This window comes from Trachypithecus francoisi, unplaced genomic scaffold, assembly GCF_009764315.1.
Source record: "Trachypithecus francoisi isolate TF-2019V2 unplaced genomic scaffold, Tfra_2.0 Lachesis_group21, whole genome shotgun sequence".
NCBI classification, from domain to species: domain Eukaryota; kingdom Metazoa; phylum Chordata; class Mammalia; order Primates; family Cercopithecidae; genus Trachypithecus; species Trachypithecus francoisi.
In genome coordinates this window covers 59290821-59314612 of record NW_022681467.1, presented here as the reverse complement: position 1 = coordinate 59314612, position 23792 = coordinate 59290821, and the positions used below count along the sequence as shown (strand labels likewise).

Below are 23792 nucleotides of genomic sequence, written 5' to 3'. Positions count from 1 at the left end.
AGACGACCTGGACTCACTGAGCCATCGTGTGGTTCAGGCCCCACCGTAGGGTCAGCGTGAGGCCCAGGGCATCCTGAGCTGTGACTGCCAGGCCCTAGGGCTTTCAGTGGGGACAAGCCCATCCCCCAGGTCTTTTGTGGGCAAGTCTTCTTATCTTTTCGATTGAATTGGGATTTTTATTTGGGTGTTTTTTCAGAGTAATGCTTGTGTATATTTTTAAATGTCAGACAGTTCCTAAGCCTTATGGTGAGAATACAGCCCCACTCTGTGGTCACGGTGCCCTCCCCTCTGGGTCGCTCTGCGGCGGCTGCGGCTGCTTCTGTGTTTTTCTTTGGGGTTTACCTGATTAGTCTTTTTTTTTTTTTTTTTTTTTTTTTTTTTTGAGACGGAGTCTCGCTCTGTCGCCCGGACTGGAGTGCAGTGGCCAGATCTCAGCTCACTGCAAGCTCTGCCTCCTGGGTTTACGCCATTCTCCTGCCTCAGCCTCCCGAGTAGCTGGGACTACAGGCGCCAGCCACCTCGCCCGGCTAGTTTTTGTATTTTTAGTAGAGACGGGGTTTCAGCGTATTAGCCAGGATGGTCTCGATCTCCTGACCTCGTGATCCGCCTGTCTCGGCCTCCCAAAGTGCTGGGATTACAGGCTTGAGCCACCGCGCCCGGCCTGATTAGTCTTAAACAGCAAATAGGGATGCTGGTATTTCTGATTCAGACACGCTAACTGTGTGCCTCCTACTGGGATAGGATAAGCTCTACCCCCAATTTCCCTTTCTTGCAGCCTTTGGGGGTCCTCACCAGTGTGGGGGGAATCCCGCCCTCACCTCCCCCGCAGGCCAGGCTCCATCTGCCAGGCCTCCAGCTTCCTTTCCCTTGAGTTGGCGTCTACTTTGAAGGAGCAGGTCGGATGGCAGGTGGGAACGTTTCAGGGGCAGAAATTTTTGGAGAGCTGTGTGTGAAAGTGTCCCATCCATCTGACCGCCTGGGGAGGGGTGGAGGGCCTGGCCCCCTTTCACAGACTTGGCCCTCAGTGGGACCCGGGCTTGGAAGCTGCTCTGGGATTCTCTGGCCTCTTTCGACTCCCCTGTCTCCCACAACATTCTAGCTAGGGTCCATGTCTCACTGCCCCGCCCATCTCTCTGCCATCTCTCTCTCTCTCTGTTTTTTTTTTTTTGGTTGTTGTTTTTTGAGTCAGGATCTTGCTCTGTCATCCAGGCTGGAGTGCAGTGGTGCAGTCAAAGCTCACTGCAGACTCAACCTCCCGGGCTCAAGTGATTCTCCTGCCTCACCCTCCTAAATAGCTGGGATTACAGGTGTGCACCACCACACCTGGCTAATTTTTATATTTTTAGTAGAGACAGGGTTTCACCATGTTGGCCAGGCTGGTCTTGAACTTCTGGGCTCAAGCGATCCACCAGCGTTGGCCTCCCAAAGTGCTGCGATTACAGGCATGAGCCACTGTGCCAGGCCCATATCTCTCTGTCTGTCTGTCTCTATGTCTGCCTCTATCTCTCTATCTCTCTGTCTCCATCTTTCTGTCTCTGTCTCTATCTCTGTTTCAGTCCCCATCCTCTCCCTCTTGGTTTTCTGCCTCCCCCCTCAGCCCTTGCTGTCATGTGGTTGAGTTGAGAATGTCAATAGTCACTGTTTCATGTCTTCTAAAACATGCCTCTGGGCCGGGCGCGTGGCTCACGCCTGTCATCCCAGCACTTGGCTGGGCGCGGTGGCTCACGCCTGTAATCCCAGCACTTTGGGAGGTCAAGGCGGGCGGATCACGAGGTCAGGAGATTGAGACCATCCTGGCGAACACGGTGAAACCTCGTCTCTACTAAAAATACAAAAAATTAGCCGGGCGAGGTGGCGGGCGCCTGTAGTCCCAGCTACTCGGGAGGCTGAGGCAGGAGAATGGCGTAAACCCAGGAGGCAGAGCTTGCAGTGAGCCGAGATTGCGCCACAGCACTCCAGCCTGGGGGACAGAGCGAGACTCCGTCTCAAAATAAAAAACAAAAAACAAACAAACAAAAAAATGCCTCCTTTGGTAAAGAAACTGTGTAGAGGGCTAAGGTCCTGACTTGGTCTCCCCAGGAGAGGTTTCTGGGTCCAGGCCTCGCCCAACCTCCCGTCCACCCCATGTGGCAGCCTCCTTCCCAGAGCCTGCTGTGCACTCCGCATGGTGGCGGCAGCCGAGGCCCCTAAGTGCTGGTACTGCTTCGTGCCAGGCCGCGGCTTCTTTCAGTGTGGAGCGGGCGCGGCCCAGCCGGCCCACCCTGTCCTCAGACCACACAGCGGCATCCTCAAAGCCTGGGGTAAACTCCCTAGGGTGGGGCTGCGGGTCCTGGTGAGAGGTCTCCCCTTCCGGGCCCTGCTGTCTGTGCTCAGGCCTCGAACCCTCCCTCTGTTTATCTAAGACCCTGCCCTTCCAGGGCCTGTCCCGGGCCCACCTTCTCGTCCAAGCCAGAGCGGCCTCCGTGCGGTTGTCCTGAGCCCCCTGGCTTGTGGTGCATGCGGTTCTGGCAAGGGGGGTGGGCTGCGGCCCCCACATGTCCAGCACTGAATGCAGGGCACCTGTCCCGCCTTCCTCGGCCCCGGCACAGGCGTCTCTTGTCAGAGCTGCTTGGAGACGTGTCCGTCCTTTGCTTCCCCTCACCCAGGCTCCGAGCTGGGTGCTCCTGGGCTCTCTGGGACCCCTGGGGAGGCCCAACCTGGCCCGACCGCCCCCTTGCCCACCACCCCTAGAGAAACTCTAGACACACCCCTGGGGTCCCTGCTCCAGGAGCAGCCACCCTGCCATGGCCCGGTGGGGACCACTCCCCCGCCTCTCATCATGGCCGCCTCCCGCCCACCCCTCTCCTCTGGCCTCAGCTCAGGTCAGGCTCAGCAAGCCCCCTGCACGCCCCGCCTGTTCCTCTGGGTCCCTCTCAGCACTCCCTCCTCCACAGCTGCGCTCTCCACCCGGCGGGGATGGGGTGGGGGCTGCCGTCCTAGCCGAGCCTCGTGGGAGTCACGTCACTGGGCCTCTGGTTCTCGATGTGAGATGGGGACACAGCCTTTGGCTGGACCCTGCTTCTGGCCTGTAGGGGAAGAGGAGAGAGGGCTCCGGGGATGAAGGGCGGCCGACCCCAACCCTGGCCTCACTGGGCCCCTGTGTGGCTGGTGACACGGGGGTGGTACCACATCTGTCCCAGCCCAAGCCCTGAGCCGCCAGCGGGCGTCTAGCCTGCCCTCAGGGGTGTGAGCAGGCCCTTCATGTGACCGGAGCCTATGGTCCCACAGATCACGCTAACCACCATTGGCTACGGGGACAAGTACCCCCAGACCTGGAACGGCAGGCTCCTGGCGGCGACCTTCACCCTCATCGGTGTCTCCTTCTTCGCGCTTCCTGCAGTAAGTCCAGCTGCCCTGCCTGCCTTGGAGGGGTGAGGTCTTGTAGGCTCCCGAGGTGACCACAGGCCCCTGGGCACAGTTCCCTGGGTGGGACATGGGGCAGGAGCGGCTCCCAGCAGGTCCATAGCCCCCAGGAGCTGGAGGTGGCAGCTCAGGGTCAGAGGCCTTGTTCCCTGAGGACTGGAGTGGGGGTTCCCCAGCCCCAGCAGGAGCATGCCCAGGGCTGTGGCTGTAGCTTCAGGGGCTCTGTTAGTCACTGGTGGCCCCTCTTAGTCTGAGTGGGGCCCAGCAGGACGTCCTTGTGACCAGGGGCAGGGCGGCTGGTGACACAGCTCCCTCGTGGGTCTCCAGGCAGTGAGGCCCACCCAGTTCAGAGGAAGGTGGAGGGGCCCTGCCAACCTTTGTTGCCCCAGGGCAGGGCAGGGCAGCTGGTGCATGGCGAGAGGCTGGTCCCGGTGATTCCTTCACTGTGTGCCCTTCAAGATGGGTGTGCAGACTTTTCTGGGTGGAAGGGAAGGAGAGGCCACCCTGAGTTCAGTGTGGGCCCTGCCATGTCTCCTGCAAGCCAGAGGGTTCCTTTTGATGCTGATGGATTGTCGGGACGTGGGTCCCTGGGTGCAGTCTGACCCTGGTGAAGGTGGGGGACATGGGTTCCCGGGGCGTGGTCTGACCCTCATGAATTGGGGTGTGGGGGTCCCTGGGGTGTGGCCTGACCCTGATGAATTGCAGGGCATCTTGGGGTCTGGCTTTGCCCTGAAGGTTCAGGAGCAGCACCGGCAGAAGCACTTTGAGAAGAGGCGGAACCCGGCCGCAGGCTTGATCCAGGTGAGTCCAGGTGTCCCCTGGGGACCAGCGCAGCCCTCGTCCTGGTCCCACCCTGTCCAGGAGTAGAGGCCGCCAGGGCCTTGGCATCGCCCTATCTGTGGATGGGGCCACAGCCCTCACCCTCTGCGGGAATATGTGGGAGGAGCCAGGATGCGAGTGTGTGTGTTGAGAAATGGCTCCGACCCCTGAGGCTGCACAGGGTGGTTTGTCTGAAGACGCTGGAGTGGCCCTTGCCTTGTGTGGGCGCTGGGGCCCAGCCATCAGGTCTTCTCCACCGCACCCTGGGAGGCGAGTGCACCCATTCGGAAGCTGCAGGGCTGAGGCTTCCAGAGCCCACATGCTGCAGTGAGTCAGTCCCTGACCCCGTCTGATCCCTGATGCTGGCTGTAGGCCCCCCTGATGCCCGCCCAGACCCCACCCAGCCCCATCCCACCATTTGGGGGTAGATAGGGTGCAGTGATCACTCTGGCATCCACAAGTAATTCCTGAGCCACCTTGAAAATATGGACAGACAATGGCTGGGCACAGTGGCTCACGCCTGTAATCCCAGCACTTTGGGAGGCTGAGGTGGTAGGATCACGAGGTCAGGAAATCAAGACCATTCCTGGCTAACATGGTGAAACCCCGTCTCTCCTAAAAATACAAAAATTAGCCAGGTGTGGTGGCGTGCACCTGTAGTCCCAGCTACTCAGGTGGCTGAAGCAGGAGAATCGCTTGAACCAGGGAGGCGGAGGTTGCAGTGAGCGGAGATCACGCCACAGTACTCCAACCTGGGAACAGAGTGAGACTCCATCTCAAAAAAATAAAAAATAAAAAAACCCCACAAAATATGGACAGACAGCAGGACCCCCTTGGGACCAGCCATTCTTACAGTTCCTCCCCAAAGTCTTCCATCCACCGGACCCTCAGAACTGACCAGGTCCCTGCCAGCTGGATGTGGCTATAGGCTCTTTCCTGTCTTAGACAGCAGATCTTGAGATGGAGATAACCCTGGGTTACACCAGGTGGGCCCTAAATGCAATGACATGCATCCTTATAAGAAGGAGATTTGACACAGAGGAGGGGAAAGCAGTGTGACCACAGAGGCAGAGACTGGAGACATGGCCACAAGCCGTGGAGTGTCGGTGGCCACGGCAGGGGATGTGCCTCTCGTGGTCTTGGTTCTGGGCCCAGCCCACCTTAAGGTGTGTATTTATCTTCCACTATAAAAACTACAAACAGCCATTTATTTTCATGCAAAAGATTATAAAGAAGAACAAAAATGCCCCCAAATCTCACTCCACTATTGATGGTTTAAAAAGTGACCACGTGGGCCGGGCGCAGTGGCTCAAGCCTGTAATCCCAGCACTTTGGGAGGCCGAGACGGGTGGATCACGAGGTCAGGAGATTGAGACCATCCTGGCTAACACAGTGAAACCTTGTCTCTACTAAAAAATACAAAAAACTAGCCGGGCGAGGTGGCGGGCGCCTGTAGTCCCAGCTACTCGGGAGGCTGAGGCAGGAGAATGGCGTAAACCCGGGAGGCGGAGCTTGCAGTGAGCCGAGATCCGGCCACTGCGCTCCAGCCTGGGCGACAGAGCGAGACTCCGTCTCCAAAAAAAAAAAATGACCACGTATATGTGGTGAAAAGGTTAAAACAGTGCCAGAAAAGGCAGCACCTGAGCACCCAGGGTCCTGTGCACCCGGCTCCCCTCGAAGGTCACTGTTAACAGCAGCTGGTGCACATTTCCAGAGCACCATTGGGCCTCTCCATGGGCCCACTACAATAGAGATCCGGCAATAAAGTGAGTCACACGAATTTCGTGGTTTCCCAGTGCATGTGGAAGTTATGTTTACAGGCTGGGCACCGTGGCTCCCACCTGTAATCCCAGCAGTTTGGGAAGCCGAGGTGGGCAGATCTCTTGAGGTCAGGAGTTCGAGACCAGCCTGGCCGACATGGTGAAACCCCATCTCTACTAAAAATACAAAAAAATTAGCTGGGCATGGTGGCTCATGCCTGTAATCCCAGCTACTGAGGAGGCTGAGGCAGGAGAATCGCTTGAACCCGGGAGACGGAGGTTGCAGTGAGCCGAGATCGCGCCATGGCACTCCAGCTTGGGCAACAGCGTGAGACTCCATCTCAAAAAAAAAAGTTATGTTTACACCATGCTGTAGCCTACTAAGTGTGCAGTAGCATTATGTCTAAAAACCAGTAAAACGCTGCACGTTCCTTCACTTACAAATACTTAATTGCTAAGATATACTAACAATCACCTGAGGCTTCCGCGAGTTGTAATCTTTGTGCCGGCAGAGGGTCTCACCTCAATGCTGGTGGCCACTGCTGATGAGGTGGGGCTGCTGAAGGCTGGGGTGGTTGTGGCGATTTCTTAAAATAAGGCAAGAATGAGGTTTGCCACATCGATTCACTCTTGCTTTCACGAAAGATTTCTCTATGGCATGCGATGCTGTTGGATAGCATTTTACCCACAGTGGAACTGCCTTGCGGTCAGTCCTCCCAGACGCTGCCACTGCTTTACCAACTAAGTTTATTTAACGTTCTGAATCCTTCTTGTCATTTCAACACTGTTCACAGCATCTTCACCTGGAGTAGAGTCTGTCAACAACAACAACAACAACAAAAACAGAAAAAATACCTCCAAACGTGTCCAATGTGTTTGGGAATTAGAAGAAAGGATTATAACCAGAGATGAACCACTGTGGCCGGAGGGTGGGGAGCTCTCATCCAGAAATGAGCCAGTGTGGCGAGCCGCCCGTGTGCCGGAGGGGGAGGGGCAGGGAAGCTCTCCCTGGCTGAGAAGTTCACATAAGCTGCTTGGAAACAGAGTTCACTGGCTCTGGAGGCTGAAAACCAGAGTTGGCGTCCGTTCACTGGTGGAGATGCCGCTGCTGGACCAGCGTTACTCCTAGAGCATCTTGTCTGGATTGCTGCAGTCCTGACAAGAAATTCCTTGTGGGGTGCACCGCCATACCTGGCTAATTTTTTTTTTTTAAAAGGAGAGGCAGCGTTTTGTCATATTTCCCAGGCTGGTCTTGAACTCCTGGGCTCAGATGATCCACCTGCCTCAGCCTCCAAGGTGTGGCGAGCCTTGGCGCCTGGCCGGGGGGGGGCTAACACGTTAACAAATGGAAAACCAAGTGTAGGATGTGTGGAAATTGGGCCCCCTGCTGGTAGGAATGTAACGATGCGGCCACTCTGGAACGCAGTTTGGTGTTTCTCAGAAAGTTCGGAAACGTGGAGTTACCACATAGCCCAGCCATTCTACAGACTTCAACCAAAACGTGCACACAAATTTCACAGCAGCACCACTCATAGGAACCAAAAAGTGGACACAGCTGAAATGTCTATTAATGGATGAACGGAATATGATTTATCCATATGATCCTCCTATGAGGAGGAGCGGGCGCTGCCCCTTGCTACGAGGAGGATGGCCCTCAGGGATGTCATGCTCAGCAGAGGGAGCAGGACAGGGAAGGCCTTGCAGCTTGCGATGTCCTTGGCAGGAAACGCCCAGGGCGGGGAAGTCCGTGGAGCCCCGTACACCCTGGCGGTGGCCAGGGCCTGGGGGACCAGGGAACCAGGAGTGCCTGCTGGACGTGGGGAGTAGTAGGGGGTTTCTTGGGGGTGACGAAGAAGTGTGGCATTAGATAGGGGCAGTGGTCACACAGCATTGCGTGTGCAGGTGCCACTGAAGCGCACACTTTAAAATGGCTAAAGTGGTGAACTTTAGGACACGTCTATTTCAGCACCGCAAAACAAAACAAAGGCATAGAGAATGGAAATCCAGCCAGGCAAGGTTCAGTCTAACCCACAGGCTCATGCCCTGAGCCGGGCTGAGTCCCCGCCCTGGGAGGATGCAGGTTGGGTTAGGCCCATACCTCCAGCGCCTCAGGTTGCCCAGGGCCCAACAGGGAGGGCAGGAAGGTTAACACCCAGGACAGGTGATAACCACCAGGGGCCAGGTGAGAGTCATGGAAAGGAAAGAACGCAGCCTCCCTGCGACAAGCCCTGACAGCTCCCCTCCTTCAGGCCCCACCGTCTGACAAGTGGTCTTGCCTGTCTGTCCAGCAGGGGGTAAACTGAGGCTGTGGGGCTGATGCAGCACTGGGGCCCGGCCTGCTGGCCCAGAGTCCTGAGTGCTGGGCTGACAGCATGGGAGTCCCAGGTCCTCTCTGCCCCATTCCCTCATGCCTGGCCCTCCTGGGCGCACCCCTCACCACCTGCCCCTCGCCAACCGCCTCGTCTCTCCCTCCGCAGTCGGCCTGGAGATTCTACGCCACCAACCTCTCGCGCACAGACCTGCACTCCACGTGGCAGTACTACGAGCGCACGGTCACCGTGCCCATGTACAGGTACCGCCGCCAGGCACCTGCCACCACGCATCTGTTTTTTTGTTTTCCATTTGTTCTTAAACCCCATTTTTTGTTGTTCATTATTTTGATTGATTTTTTTTCTGTAAAATTTATGTATTTTTCACAAAGGAGTTCTGTGTGTGGTTTATTTTGAGGCGTTGATTCTGCCCTTTGTGTTAGAGCTGCGGCTTTCTTTTCACTTTCATTTCCTCCCCCGTTGCTTTATCGTCCTGGCCATGGGTCATGCTGTGTTGTGTACCTTGCAAGGACGCTCCCCAGGGAGCTTGACAGCCCCCTCCCCGGGCTCTGGACCGACAGCCCCTCCCCAGGCTGCTCTGGACCGGCAGCTCGAGGTGCCCAGGCTTCTTGAGTGGAACGAGCACTGTGACCCCGTCCCCCAGCAAGGACCTAGGGCTCCTGCGTGGGGGGCAGGAAAGTAACCCCGGATCACAGTGAGGCTTTCGGACCAGGAGACTCAAATTATCCTGGGGGTCCCAGGTGTCCCCCAACAGGACAGAGCACACAGACAACCTTGGAGCCCCTCGGACAGCAGAAAAGGGAGCCTAAAAAGTGCCAATCGGGGCAGTGCCAGCAGGCCCTGTGAGCCTGTGTGGTCGGAGGGCAGCTTTCCCGTGTTTTTTTGTTTTACAAAAGGGCAGGTGGCAGCCAGTTGGGATTTTCAGTGCCTGGCTCTTGCTTAAATTAAGGTCTGAGATGAGGGGTTCCGAGGGCTTTTCTCCTGGTCCACGTGGGCCTGACCCCTCGAGTCCGTCTATGTGGGCACCACCCTGCCTGCCCGCCCGCCCTCTGCTCTGAGGTGGGGAACTGAGCCCGGCGACTTCCCAGATCAGGCGCCCTCCTCACCTGCTCCGAGGGGGTTTCTGTTCCCTGGGGCCTTCCCTGAGGGTGGGGCCTTCCCTGAGGGTGGAGCCTTCCCGAGAGTGGGGCCTTCCCTGTGGGTGGGGCCTTCCCTGAGCCTGGAGTCTTCCCTGTGGGTGGGGCCTTCCCTGAGCCTGGAGTCTTCCCTGTGGGTGGGGCCTTCCCTGAGCCTGGAGTCTTCCCTGTGGGTGGGGCCTTCCCTGAGCCTGGAGTCTTCCCTGTGGGTGGGGCCTTCCCTGAGGGTGGGGCCTTCCCTGTGGGTGGGGCCTTCCCTGTGGGTGGGGCCTTCCCTGAGGGTGGGGCCTTCCCTGTGGGTGGGGCCTTCCCTGAGCCTGGAGTCTTCCCTGTGGGTGGGGCCTTCCCTGAGCCTGGAGTCTTCCCTGTGGGTGGGGCCTTCCCTGAGGGTGGGGCCTTCCTGAGGGTGGGGCCTTCCCTGTGGGTGGGGCCTTCCCTGAGGGTGGGGCCTTCCTGAGGGTGGAGCCTTCCCGAGAGTGGGGCCTTCCCTGTGGGTGGGGCCTTCCCTGTGGGTGGGGCCTTCCCTGTGGGTGGGGCCTTCCCTGAGGGTGGAGTCATCCCTGTGGGTGAGGACTTCCCTGTGGGTGGGGCCTTCCCTGAGGGTGGGGCCTTCCCTGAGGGTGGGGCCTTCCCTGTGGGTGGGGCCTTCCCTGAGCCTGGCGTCTTCCCTGTGGGTGGGGCCTTCCGGAGAGTGGGGCCTTCCCTGTGGGTGGGGCCTTCCCTGAGCCTGGAGTCTTCCCTGTGGGTGGGGCCTTCTCTGAGGGTGGGGCCTTCCCTGAGGGTGGAGCCTTCCTTCCCTGTGGGTGGGGCCTTCCCTGAGGGTGGAGTCATCCCTGTGGGTGAGGACTTCCCTGTGGGTGGGGACTTCCCTGAGGGTGGAGCCTTCCCTGAGGGTAGAGCCCTCCCTGTGTGTGGAGGCTTCCCTGAGCCTGGAGCCTTCCCTGTGGTTGGGGCCTTCCCTGAGAGTGGAGCCTTCCTTCCCTGAGGGTGGGGCCTTCCCTGAGGGTGGAGCCTTCCCTGTGGGTGGAGCCTTCCCTGTGGGTGGGGCCTTCCCTCAGGGTGGAGCTTTCCCTGTGGGTGGAGCCTTCCCTGAGAGCAGAGCCTTCCCTGAGGGTGGGGTAGGTGCATAGCGTGGATGGGACTTCTAGGCCGGAGTGGGGCCCAGGATTCTTCTGGAGGATCCTGAGTTGGCAAGGGTGGACAGACCCGTGGCCATCCTCAGCTGCTACCTGCCTTTTCGGGGTGTCACTTGGGAGGAGGGTGCCAGAGCCCTTGGTGGTCCTTGATGTTTGCAGTTGTCCTCCGGGGTCTGCCCCGACCCCTCCCTCAGCACCATCCCCCCTGCACCTCCTGGAAGCCCGACCTTAGGAGCCTGGCCCTGCCCGTCTTTCCTGGGAATGTTGGCCATGCCCCTGTTTCTGCAAAGCGGCCTCTCTCAGCCCAGGGCGGGGACAGAACCAGCCCTTGTGCTAATTTTCTTTGTTCTATTGTTTCCCCTACTTTCCTCGACTATTTGTTTCATTTTCTTTTTCTTATCCCGTTCTTTTTGAAATTTTCTGTTCTTTTCCCTTTGTGTGTGTGGAAACACTTGAAAGTTCGCAAACTCAAACCTACGGGGCCTCCAGGTAGGAAATGCATGGACAGAAGCCCTGTGTGTGTGTGGTTCTCATTCTGTGTCTGGGACTGTGACCAGGCAAGCCCCCGGAGCCCCACGGCCCACCCAGTCTGTAGAGTGACCACTGCCCCCGCCCACTGAGCATCCCTGCACCCCCTGCCCTGCGTGGCCCCATGCTGGGCGGCCTGATCACCCTGGGCCCTCCCCTGCCTGGAGCCCACATGCCAACCCTGCCCTCCCTGGAGCCCATGTGCCAACCCTGCCCTCCCCGGGCCCATCCACCCTTCTCACTGTGTCCCCGCCCCCAGCCGCTGCTTCCTGTTGCCGGCCCGCCTGTGTCCCCTGTGGTCTCGTCCTGTCCTGCTTCCGGCCTGGCTCCCCTCGTGCCTCCATCCCCACCCCACAGGCCCCATCTGTGAGCAGAGCAGGAATGGTGGATGGGGGGCTTCCCCCACCCTGGCGCTGGGCACCCATCTGGGGCCAAAGGTGCTCCCAGGCCAGGACCCCCAGGCCGGCCATGGTCCTTGTCCCACTGTGGCTCACAGGGTGGCCTCTGCGGGCAGCTCACCTCAGGGGTCTGCTTCAGGGTCTTCTGCCCTGGACTCAAGTTTCTCCTGAGTCTTGCCTTGGCGTCACAGGGGAACCCCAAGGCTCTGGGCCGTCCCACCCCTGTGCGTTCCCCACTGCTGAGAGCGGGAAACAGGGCTGTTTGTTCAGACTGGAGGGCACTGAGCCCCTATGGGAAGCCTCACCCCCATACAGCACGAAGGGCCTCTCCCTGTCGGGTGGGCAGGCTTATGCTCTGTGATGGCACCGCCCTGCAGAGCCTGGGGCCAGCCGCTCCCCACATAGACCGGGAGGGCTTCCTGCACAAAAGCCCTTGATGACTCCTCCAGGGGCCAGTCACCCATCCTGGAGGAGAGACCTGGCCACCCTTCCTGGAAACTGTTAGACTGTGATCCTCCATTCCCAGAAGGGAAGTGGGTGCGATGCTGGGCAGTGGTGGGTCCCCGGCACCTCTGCCCCCGACTTGCTCAGCCATAAGACATCTCCAATGTCTGCAGAGACCCTGCCGCCCCTGGAGCCAGGTGGCTGGTGCTGAAGCCGGCTGCCCCCTCCCCAGCCTCTGCTCTCTCCCAGGGCCGCCCCCTCCCCTTGTTGCACCCTTGTCCCACAGCCCCGTCCTGCCCTGGCCATGCTGCCCACCTGTCTGCCCTGGCGCTGCTGCTCTATGTGTTCGAGGCATGGCCTCCTGTGTGGCTCTGAGGGCTGACGTGTGTGTCTCTTATCTGGGCCTGTGTGCGTGTGGGTCCCGCCAAGGAGAGGTGGGGAGCCACCTGTGGCCCCCAGACAGACTCCAGCCAGCCTGGGCTCTGCTGCGCCCACAACACCAGCTCACCAGCCGCCTGGGTTCCTGCTCTGACCTGGACAGCGGACTGCCCTCTGGAGGGAGGGGGCTCACAGGAGCCCCACTCCTGCCAGCATTTTGGGGGGCACCTCTGGGGCTGCAGAGGGAACAAAGAGGCCGTGGATGGGATGGTGGGGCCTGGGAGCAGAGGCTGAGGAGGCGGAGGGGTGGGGACAGGTGGGTCAGGGATCCAGGTGGGGCAGAGGCTCCCAAGGAGGGCTTCTCTTCCTGAAGCTAGCTGGAATACTGTGAAGGCACAGGCGGTGAGGAGCAGGCGGAGTGAGGTGGGTGGGAGTGGTGGGGGGGTGAAGAGGGGGACGTCCCACCCAGACGTGGGGAGGCGCCTGCACGCCCGCCTGGGGGGCTTCAGGGGACCCGGACCTGGTCCTGCTGGTGGCTGTGGGCGGCAGGGCAGGAAGATGGGGATGGGTATGACCAGGAGTGGGAAGGGGGCTCGGAGCAGAGCTGGGCATCTGGGCCTGATGAGCCTGGGCTCATCCTATAGACTCCAGAATGAGCTTCCCTTTGCCAAGCAAAATCCTTTTCTGTATCCCCACCTCCCAACTCCTCCAGCTTTGGCAGAGAAAGTGGCTGTGTAGAGAGAGGCCGGGGCCCTAAATATATTCGGGTGCTGTCCTTCTAGGATGTTCAGGGATTAGAAGGTGGGCAGGGAGTAGGGCCTCCCCCGACCTGCGCGCCCTCCTCCACCTGCTCCAGGCTGCAGGATTGGGGCTGCATGGGTGGCCACGTGCCCTCCTCCCTCCTCTCTCCTCTCTGCTGTCCCTGCTGGTTGACAAGGCTCCAGGCACAGCCAGAGAATGAAGGTGGCTCCTGGGACTGCCCAGGAGAAGTGGGCCTGAGCCCAGTGGGCAGCTGCCTGAAAGCCTGACCACATCACATGCTGCCGGGTGTCTGACACCGCAGGCGTCTGCCGGTGGAGCTGTGCAAGCTGCGGGAGGTGTCCCAGGACTCGGGCGGGTGAGACGCTCACTCCCTTCTCCTCCTCTCCCCCAGACTCATCCCCCCGTTGAACCAGCTGGAGCTACTGAGGAACCTCAAGAGTAAATCTGGACTTGCTTTCAGGTCAGCCGGGGAGCTCCAGGTGGGGCGGGTGGGCGTCTCAGTCCTCTGGGGGCCCTGGCTGCCCACAGAAGACTCGCCCCGGACAGTGCCCCGGGGACTCCAGGGAGCTGGGACGTGCAGGGACGCTGGACTTGGTGAAGGGTGGTGCTTTCTCTTTCCGTGTCTGCTGACCTGGTCTGGACTCCCATCCCCAGAGGGGCAGCTGGTCTGGGGGACGGGCAGAGAGGGAGGGGCGAAGGTTGACGTGGCACCCAGGTGCGTGGGTCGTATGACACGAAGTGTCCCGGCCCTGCGGACCCCCGGCCCTGCATCCTCCCGAGTGCCTGGTGGTGACTCAGGCACCGGCGGCACCTGCTGCCTCTCCTTCAGGCGCAAAGCCCACGGCTGTCAGAGTGCCGGGCGCCGAGGTAGGTTGTAGAAGGGCCTGCTGAGCGGGAGACGTGGACCACGCATTCACCTGCCAGGCCTGCCCAGGCCCAGGGCCGTGCCCAAGCAGCTCCGTGTCAGAAAGCCCTTGGCAGGGCAGGAGCTTCCAGTGGGTTGGATGCTGGTCTCTGCCTCCTGGAGACACATTTCTGCCCTGGAACCTGTCAGGACGATCTCAGATCATCCTGGATTTTCTGGGCAGGCCCTGAGTTCAACGATGAGTGTTCTTACAAGGAGAGGGAGACTGGGAAACACACAGAGGAGACAGCCAACTAGGATGAAGAGAGGGACTGAAGCGATGTGGCCACAAGCCGAGGGCTGCCTGGAGCCACAGAAGCTGGAAGAGGCAGAAAGGAGCCTTCCCTGGAGCTGCTGGAGGAAGCAGGCCCCGCCCGCCCGCCGCCGCTGCTTGGTTTTGGCCTCTGGCCTCTGGGACGGTGAAAGAACAAAAGTCTGTCGTTATACACTCCAGCGGCACTTAGTTACAGGAGTTGTAGCACGTGAATCCAGACTTGAATCCCAGGAGCCGCGTGCTGCTGTGCCAAACACCTACAAGTGTGGGCGCGACTTCAGAACTGGGGGATGCGGGGGCTTGTTTCCTACAATCACAGGTCCTCGCGTGGAGGACTTCAGCCCCAGGATGCTTCACACCCAGAATCACACACACTTGATTTAAATGATTCTGATGACTTTATTTTATTTATTTATTTTTGTTTGAGATGGAGTCTCACTCTGTCACCCAGGCCGGAGTGCGGTGGTGTGATCGCGGCTCACTGTAACCTCTGCCTCGCGGGTTCAAGCGATTCTCCTGCCTCAGCCTCCTGAGTAGCTGGGACTACAGATACCTGCTACCATGCCCGGCTAATTTTTGTTATTTTTGGTAGAGATGGGGTTTCACCATGTTGGTTGGCCAGGCTGGTCTCAAGTTCCTGATCTCAAGGGCTCTGCCTGTCTCGGCCTCCCAAAGTGCTGGGATTAAAGGTGGGAGCCACCGTGCCTGGCCTCTGATGACTTTAGATGATGAAATTTGGGACTTTTTGAACTGATGGGATTTAGATGAGATTTTGGACATATTTTGAGGTGCAGGCTGGAAGAAACTGAGGTGTCCTGAAGAGATGGTGGGGCTCAGGAGGAAGTGGGGATGCAGCTGTTGGAAGCTGGAGGGAAGGCTGTCCTTGTTGGTGGTGGCAGAGAATCCGCCAGGCTGTGCGCTACTGTCGGGCAGAGGCAGAATTTTTAAGTGATGAACTGGGATATTTAGCCAAGAAGATTTCCAAGCAAAGTGTGGAAGGTGCAGCCTAATTTATTTCTGCTGCTCATAGTAAAGTGAGAGAGGAAAGAGGGAGATTTGGAATGGCACCTGGCTGATCCGCCAAAAGACTATTAAAAAAAAAGAAGAAGAAGAAGAAAGCATTCAGGGCAGAACTGCTGTAAGAAACCAGAACTTGAAGACTTGGGAGGTGCTCAGCCTGTCCAGCTTGCTAAGGGTCTTAAATTAGGAGATTCACTGTTGGCAAAGCCTGCTTTGGAGAGAAGCCCACAGGTGTGGCCAGACAGCCTCATGCTGAAGGTGCCAGGTGTGCGGCCGCAGCCTCCGCCGTCTCCACAGAGGCCTGAAGATGGAGCTATCCGGGAAGGATGTGCAGAGGGGCCTCTTGTCTAACGGCATCGCGCCCTGTGACATATTCAGGAGGCCCTGGAGGTTTTGGGGAGTTTCATACCAGCATAAACTAGATTGGCAGAGATAGCGTCAGACGAAGGTAAGAAGGCATCGAACTTCCAAGAGTCTGCAGGCGGGAAACAGGCCGGTGGCGCTCCTCAGCTGTGAACACGAGCTGCCCTTCAGGAAATGGAGAACGACCGCGAGGCTCCCACAGAGCCCCCATGGAGCGTCCCCAGAGCTGTGCCACGTGGAGTTTGCCCAGTGTGGTGGCTGGCGGCCCCTCTGTCTTTCTCCCTTTCTGAGTGGGAAGGGCGGTCCTGCCGTTGATGTTTTAAGCAGACGACTTGTTTTCTAGATTCACAGGTGCGTGCACGGAGGACTTTAGCCCCAGGTTGGTGCACACCCACGGTCTCACACACACCTGATTTAAGTGATTGCCATGACTTTAGATGATGGGATTTGGGACTTTTTGAATGGATGGGATTTCTTTTTTCTACTTTTTTTTTGTCCAAGACAGAGTCTCCCTGTGTCACTCAGGCATGATCACGGCTCACTGCAACTTCTGCCTCCTGGGTTCAAGTGATTCTCCTCCCTCAACCTCCCGAGTCCCTGGGATTACAGGCGCCCGCCACCACACCCAGCTAATTTTTGTATTTTTAGGAGAAACGGGGTTTCACCATATTGGTCAGGCTGGTCTCGAACTCCTGACCTCAGGTGATCTGCCTGTCTTGGCCTCCCAAAGTGCTGGGACTGCAGGCGTGAGCCACCGCGCCTGGCCAACAAATGGGAGTTCGATGAGGTTTTGGACACAGAGTCCGTGCTGCAGAGGGTGGAGACTTTGGGAGATCTTGGGAGGGGTGAGTGTATTCTGGACATAAGACGGACATGAATTTTGGGAGGTTGGGGGAATGCAGTGGGTTGAATGCTGGTCTCCAAAATGTCCCAGAATGTGCAAATGTGACCTTATTTGGGAAGAGGGTCCTTGCAGCTGTAACTGAGTTTGGGATCTTGAGATGAGGTCACCCTGGATCATCCTAATGGGCCCTAGCCCTGTGATAGCTGTCCTTACAGAGGTAGAGGAGGAGAAGACACAGAGACATGGAGAATGCCATGGAGAGACGGAGGCAGAGACGGAGTAGTGCGGCCACAAGCCAAGGACACCTGGGCCACCGGGAGCTGCAGGAGGCGATGAGGGACCCTCCCTGAGAGCATGGCAACACGGTCCCTGCCACGTGAAGTATTTGGAAGTGCACCAAAGAACCTGCTTGTAACACGGCGTACCAGCTGGGGCACCAGCCCAGGTGTTCGGATGAGATTGCTGGGGACTCCCCATGGATGAGCCAAATCACAATCCACCGATCTCTACTCAATTCGCAATGCCTTTACCAGCAGAAACAGCCCCAAGTGAGACGCCGGAAGGCCCATACAGTTTTGCCTGCAGGGCGAGGCCGGGACAGTTGGTTGGTGGCATAAACCCTGGGCTCACTGACTGTGGTGCAGTGGAGCCACCCTTGGAGAATCATGCGGAAGAGAATCCTTCCACTGGGATAAGCGTGGAAAAGAGTCGGAGCAGCTCAGTCTGTCTCGAGAATTGATTGTAAACTAAACTCCCTTGCGGAGCTTTCTTCAGCAAACATGTCCTTTTTGGAACTTTATTAATATTGGTGTGGTTCTGGTTAAAATGAGTGTCTGTGAATGTGGAGGGGTAGTGACCCCCAGGTCAGGAGAGCAGAAGCCCCCGGCGGAGTCCCTCTTCCCTCTCAGAGCTGCCTCCATGGGCCCTGGGGTGCCCGTTCTGGGGCCATGGGCTCTCTGGGGTGGGTGAGCCAGCTCCACCCCTGCCCAGCCTTCTCTGAGACCCCCCTCCCCTGCAGCCCCTGGCCCATGGGACTGTGGGGGGCTGGGCTGGTTAGGGGACCCTCATGGGTGCTGAGTGGGCAGCCACTAACTCTCTATTGCTTCTGTTTGAAGGAAGGACCCCCCGCCGGAGCCGTCTCCAAGGTCAGTGCCCCTCGCCGCTGCCCTGGTGTCTGCCATGTGCACAACCGTCTGGTCTCTCTCCCACACGTGTGCACAACCTGTCGTGGAGACATGAGGGCCTTGTGTGTGCTTCCGTGTGTGACCGTGTGACTGTGTGTCCAGACCCCCGCCTGGCGGTGATGTGGGCCCTTAAATCACTTTTCCTGCTCACCCCTCCCCAGTGATTCGGTTTTACTTTGCAGCACTGTGGATCCGGGCAGCTGGGTGGCTTCTCGGGGGGATCCCCCACCCCGCCCACAAGTCTGGCCCCAGGGCTCTCGGAGGCAGGGGTTTCTGTTAGCGCACTCCCTCCGGCTGCAGGCACACAGCCCGAGCTCACAACTGGCCTGAGTCCGGCCGGCCGGGGTGAAAGCTCCGAGTGGGCCTCTGGCCTTCCCGCTGTTCTGGGTCGGGAGTATCTGGAGCACATGGCACAGACCAGGGCCCCCCTGTCCTCCGGGGAGGGTGGGACATCCTCTCTGCCTCACGCCCCTGGGTGGAGATTCTGGCCAGCCTCCTCTCCCTGTTTGCCAAGGTCAAGGTGGGCCAAGGGTGCAGGTGCTCAGCCTGGTTCCCTCTCCCGGGTCCCTGAGTTTCTGTGGGTCAGGCAGATTGGAGACAGGACTGGTGTAAGGGGTGAAGGATGGAGACAGAGAAAATCAAGATCATTTCACAAGTTAATTCTATGTCTGTCGAGCCCCAGCCCCCCATGCATCACCCTGAGGAGGTCCCAGGCTTCTCTCGGCCCCATCCACATGTTGCAGAGTAAATCTGGCCCCTTGGACCTGGAGTCCGAGATGGATGCCTGGCTGCTTTGCGCTCGTGCCCTCCTGGACGGCGGGGTGACAGCTGGCAAGACACTGGGGGGCTTGGGTGCGGGGAGATGGAGTGGGGCTGAGTTCCGTTTTTCCAGCCACCCTACATCCCACAGAAGGGGAGTCACGGTCAGTGCCTTGAGCTGGAAAGACGGGCCATGCTTCCGGCCCAAACCAACCAAGAGAACCACTAGGGGCTCGTTCATCCTCTCAGAGGCTAAGAAAACGGACGAGGGCCCAGAAAGAGTTGGATGGGCAGCACGGCCTCTGCTGGTGCCACCCCCACTGCTGCCACTGCTGGGGCCGCGTCATTCTCCTGTCACTGCCTCCCCCGCCCCTGCTGTTGGCCCTGAGGCTGGGAGTGGCTGTGGGGATGGACACTGTGCCCCCACAGTGGGCACCCTCGCCTGTGATTTGGGTGGAACCTCAGTGCTGTCCCAGGTGGACGAGAGGCTTCCGCGCAGCGGGGCCCACGCCCTCGCTGAGAGCGACGCTGGAAAGGCCCCAAGCCTCAGGGCCCTCGTGCTCGACGCCCCCGCCCGGCCCGCTCCACGTTCTCGTCTCAGCCTCTCTCTTTCTCTCTCTCCCTCCCGCCCTCCACCCCACCCATCTGGACACCCGCTGCCCCCAAGCGCTTTAATCCCTGTTACTGCCCTTCTTGGGCCCCTCTCTCGTCTGCCCCCTTTGGGGATGAGGTGCTGGCCCTGAAAGCGAACTCCAGGTGAGGACACGCGGGAGCCTCCGGGCTCTCCGGTAAGCTCTGTGGCTCCCCACCCCTCCCCCGTCTCTTCCCCACGTGTCTGGGGGTCCTTGCCTGCCTGTGCCTCCCACACCCTCCCCCATGGGCAAGCGCCCACCCGCCCCAGCCCTCCTCCTGGGACGCCTGTGGTGAGGGACGTGGGGCTGCCGGGTCTGGGGCTTCCGGAAGGTGCCTGGGGTGCAGTGGGAGTGAGGAGCAGTCTCTGCCCTTGAAGACCCTACCTGCCCGTCCTGGGGTGCTCACCTGCCAGGTAATGGGGTGGCCTCTCTGTTCCCTGGCCTGGGGCAGCCGCAGCCTGTCCAGTGCGGGGCCGTGCTTAGGAAGTTGTTTTGCAGTCATTACCTGCCACGTCCCTGGGCTGCTGGATGAGGGGCCTGCTCTGTGAAGCCTGAGGGAGAGCTCGGCTCCTGGTGCCCCTCTGCTGCCCGACCCGGGCTCTGTGAGTCCGGTGGGACCCGTGCCTCTGCCTGCCCTTTGGAGGTGGAGCCCACACCCCACCTGGCAGGACCCCGCTGGTGTCAGCTGGTCTTGGCAGGTGGATGGTGTGGACACAGGGACCCTCACTCACTGCTGAGACCCTCACCCCCATCCTAGCTCGGAACACAGGCATGTGGTGGCAAGCGACCCGGCTGGCGGGGGCTTGGTTCCCGTAGGGACCACTGGGGCTGTGCTGGAGTCAGAGGAGGTGTCTACGTTGGGGTCGGGTGGGGAGCCAGGCAGGCTGGGGCTTGGGCTGCCCAGGGCAGGGGTCCCAGGGGGGTCTCTGTGGCCAGGTGGGGGACCAGGTAGGCTGGGGGGCTCGGGCTGTGCTGCCCCAGGGGAGTCCCGGGGGGTCTCTGTGGCCACGGCGGCTCTGACTCGTGCTGTCTTGTCCCATCCTGCATCTCACTGCCTCCTGCCCCCGTGCCTGGAGGAGCCCCCAGCAGCGGCTGCCCCCTTGCGCCTGTGTGGGCCCCCTCGCGCCTGTGTGGGCCCCTCGTGCCTGTGGGCTCCCTCGTGCCTGTGGGCTCCTTCTCCTCTTCTCAAACACAAGTGTCCGCGTGTTTTTGGTGCCTGTCTGTCCTGTTGGGTCTTGGTCAGCATCTGTGGGTCTCGGGCTCGCCATGGGCCTGCCTGCCTGTCCGGCCTTGGGTCGCGGTGCCTTCTCACGCAGTGTGGAGCTCCCTGTGGCTGATGGGGCTGGAAGGAAGCCCAGTGCCAGCTGCAGACCCCAGGGTGAGGTGCAGCTGAACAGGCCCCCCCACAAAACTTTGGGAGTCTTGGGGGGCTGTGGCTGCAGCGCCTCCCCACCAGCTCTCCCTGGCTCTCAGACCACGTTGCCCCATACAGGAGCTGCCAGCCATGGGTGGCTGTTAAGATATGTGCATTAAAATGGGCACGATTAGAGATTCACTCCTGGCGCCCTCTGCTGCCTGATCCGGGCTCTGTGAGTCTGGTGGGACCCGTGCCTCTGCCTGCCCTTTGGAGGTGGAGCCCGCACCCCACATGGCAGGACCCCACTGGTGTCAGCTGGTCTTTGCAGGTGGATGGTGTGGACACAGGGACCAAATGGGCACGATTAGAGATTCACCAGGCACTCTCAGGTGCCTGGTGGCGACAGCCAGAGCTTCAGTGTGGCGACAGGACGATTCCATTGCAGAATTGGGCAGCAGGGCCGGCCCGGGAGGGGCCTCTTAGTCAAGGTGATCGTGATGGGGTCAAAACAGGAGACCTTGGGAGGTTTGGGGAAGCAGGACTCTGCCTCCTTCATGCTCCTTCCCCGGGGTGGCGAAGGTCTCTGGGGGCCTCCAGGCAGGGGCTCTGTGCTTGGGCCTGGGCACCCTGGTGGTGCTGGTGGGAGTCTGAGGTCTTTGCCTGCCAGGAAGACTTGGGTGTCATCGTGGCTGCCACGGCCACAGTGGGAGAGACTCTGTGAGCAGCCAGAACCTCGGGCCCCGTCCCACCCTCGCGTTCGTGGTTAACCAGCAAACAGAGTCCGGCCTTTGTGCTACATCCCTTAGTGCCTGGGGACCCCAAAGCTGCTTGTGTACTAAAAAGCGGGACCGGCACGGGGGCTGGGGTGGAAGCCGGCCTCCCGTCCTCGGGGTCTTGCAGGCCGGTGGGGCTCGGGGAAGGGTCCAGAGCCCTCAGCTACCCGGGTGGCCGAGTGCTGCCATGACTGGAGCTAGCCGTGTCCGTGGCGCCGCGTGGAGAGCTGCCAGCGGGTTTGTGCAGGGACGTTGGTGCCTAAACACATGTGTGCAAGAAGACAGGAGGCGGGGCCCTTTCTTCCTAGAGCCTGTGTGTTCTGAGTGGAAGCCGTCGTCACGCTGGGGTTCCTGGGGCGCCTAGTTTGAGAAATGCTGTCTCAGGAAGCCGCGGCAAAGCGGGTGGGGGTGGCGGGGGTGGGGAAAGGAAGGGTTCTTGTCGTTCGTGGTGATTTGCTTTCATGTTTTGCTTAATCATTTGCATATTGTAATACAGAGATAAATCGCCAGGCTTTCGGGGAGATTGCTGGGAAAGTGTTCCGCGTTTTCTGAGCCTTTTCTAAGGAACGGCCGGCGGGGAGCCCTCCGGGTGAAGGGCTTTGCACTGAGGGGATCCACCGAGCCCCGACGTGACTATCCTCAGGGGAGCCCTTGAACCCCCGGGTAGCCACGCCTGCAGCGGCAGCCACGCCTCCCGGGTAACCCGAGACCCGCCTCCAACTGGGGGCCTGGCTGGCGTGGCCAAACGTCGCCGATCGGTTTGCAAAGTGGGACAGCTGGACGTTTTCCTCCCTAAAATGTGCTTCCCACCCACACCCTTTCCTGGGATCACGTCCATCCCAAGTGGGGCTTCTGCGGCGTCTGAGGCCACATGTATGATTGTTTTGTTGGCATGAATACTGCAAAAAATAATACATCTTTTAAGACATGCACCCAAACTGTGGCTTTGGAAGGAAAAGGTATTTTTGGAGGAAAAAAAAAACAAACAAAAAAACCAGGGATTTTTTTTTTCCTTCAGAAATAGGGAAGTGTTTTCTTCTCCAGAGAGTGGAGACGATGGTGCACCTTCCTCGCTGACCTTGCTTGGGCGCAAGCTCTGCCGCTGGGACTGCACACAACACCCTGGGTGGTTGCGGTGCCTCAGTTTCCCTGCTCCCGGCCGTGTGCTGTTGCCGGCACCCAGGACTAACTGTGCTCTCCTCATTTCCAGTAAAGGCAGCCCGTGCAGAGGGCCCCTGTGTGGATGCTGCCCCGGACGCTCTAGGTACCGCGGAACGCGCCGCACGGACTGACCGCTGCTGCACGGCTCCTCTGCCCCTCCCTGCTTACTAGAGGTTCTGGAGGAGCCAGGGGGAGGCTGGCGCCCCAACCCCAATTCTGACCCACCACCCTCGCGGTGCGGGCTCAGCTTCTTCTATTTCAGCCGACAGCTGCCTGCAGGGCGGAGCTGGGCGAAGGTGGTTCTTCTTGCTCCCCACGCCAGGCGATGTCCTGCACACAGCTGGAGGGGCCAGCCAGGGGCTCTGAACCCAGCAAGGCATCTGCGCCTCCTGGGGTCCCCGACTGCTCTTCAGGGAGCATTCCCCTGGGGCTGTCTCTCTAGCACCTCTGCTGCACACCTGAGGACGACTGAGCCTTCCTGGCTGCCTCGCCCACGGGAGGCAGCTCCGTCTGTGTGTGCCGGCTCCTCAGGGTCCTGATGCATCAGAAACCCCAGAAAGCCAGAGGCCAGCGGCTCCCTCTCCCAACAACAGGCCTGGTTTAGGGCAGGTGGAAACAGGACGGGGGAGGAGCCGCCCCCTTTGTACCATGGGCTCCTGGCCTGCACTGTGACCCGCACCTCCCCTGTCCCTGCGTCCCCTGTCTGCTGTGGGGTGTGTGCAGGCCTGCACTGGGGGCCCCTCCCTCCTGGCCAGCACAGCCTAGCAAGGTGGAGGCAGCTGTGTCGTGCTCATGTGGGGCTCTCCTTGGCGCGTGCATGCTGCCCGTGGTGCTGGCCTCGGAGGGTCGGTGGGGCCGCATGCTGCCTACCTGCTTCGGTGCATGCTCCAGACCCTGCTCCACGTGGGACCTGCGGCCCCCACCTCCCCCGGCTACCCTCTCCCTGCGACTTTGCTCTGCTGCTTGTGTGCTTTGGAGTCAGTGCTTGCGGGCAGACTGTTGGCAGCCCCAGAGAGGGAGACAGGCATGTGGGCTGCCCGGGGCACGGCCTGCTGGGGTTCTAGCAGGATGTCCTGCCTGTCCAGAGCATCTGTTCAGGGTGCTTCTGGCTGCATGCTGGTCCCTCAGGGCAGGGGCTGAGGTCAGGCTGCTTGGGGACCAGAGGGTTTGGAAGTGGGGGTGGGAGCCCAGGCCAGAGAACAACCCATGGAAGGCCCTGTCCTGCTGCAAGCAGCCCCCACGGGAAGCCCCTTCATCCTCACACACCCTGGGCATCATTGGTCTAGACACCAGCTGGGTGGGGCTCTGGATGCTCCTCAGCCTCCTGTTTCCTGCAGGCACCGCACATCTGAATTTCCCCACGGGGAGGGAGGGTGGCAGGCAGGGTGGGGGTGGCACTCTCTCCCAGGTGCTTCTTGAGGCTGCCCC

At 59.9% G+C, this 23792-nt stretch overlaps 2 protein-coding genes across 9 annotated transcripts in view; both read left to right on the top strand.

Moving 5' to 3' along the window:
* The window catches only part of KCNQ2 (potassium voltage-gated channel subfamily Q member 2), a 67708-nt gene that overhangs the window by 29898 nt on the left and 14018 nt on the right, over positions 1-23792 (top strand). For 6 of the 8 annotated variants that reach the window (XM_033187116.1, XM_033187113.1, XM_033187111.1 and 3 more), the window contains exons 6-11: positions 3268-3378; positions 4108-4203; positions 8459-8553; positions 11043-11072; positions 13485-13553; positions 17614-17643. In XM_033187116.1, coding sequence (XP_033043007.1) covers positions 3268-3378; positions 4108-4203; positions 8459-8553; positions 11043-11072; positions 13485-13553; positions 17614-17643 — 431 coding nt within the window. The remainder of the gene's footprint in view (positions 1-3267; positions 3379-4107; positions 4204-8458; positions 8554-11042; positions 11073-13484; positions 13554-17613; positions 17644-23792) is intronic. The other 2 variants (XM_033187115.1, XM_033187112.1) reach the window with 1 other exon arrangement.
* Positions 16363-22689, top strand: LOC117069109. Its single transcript, XM_033187119.1, has 2 exons — positions 16363-19197; positions 22414-22689. Exon 1 carries the CDS (start codon positions 18090-18092, stop codon positions 19182-19184), a length of 1095 nt encoding a protein of 364 aa, XP_033043010.1. The 5' UTR covers positions 16363-18089; the 3' UTR covers positions 19185-19197; positions 22414-22689.

What these genes read in the sequence shown, in the direction of transcription:
- LOC117069109 (XM_033187119.1), top strand. Translation starts at nt 18,090, where the DNA reads ATGGCACAGACCAGGGCCCCCCTGTCCTCCGGGGAGGGTGGGACATCC.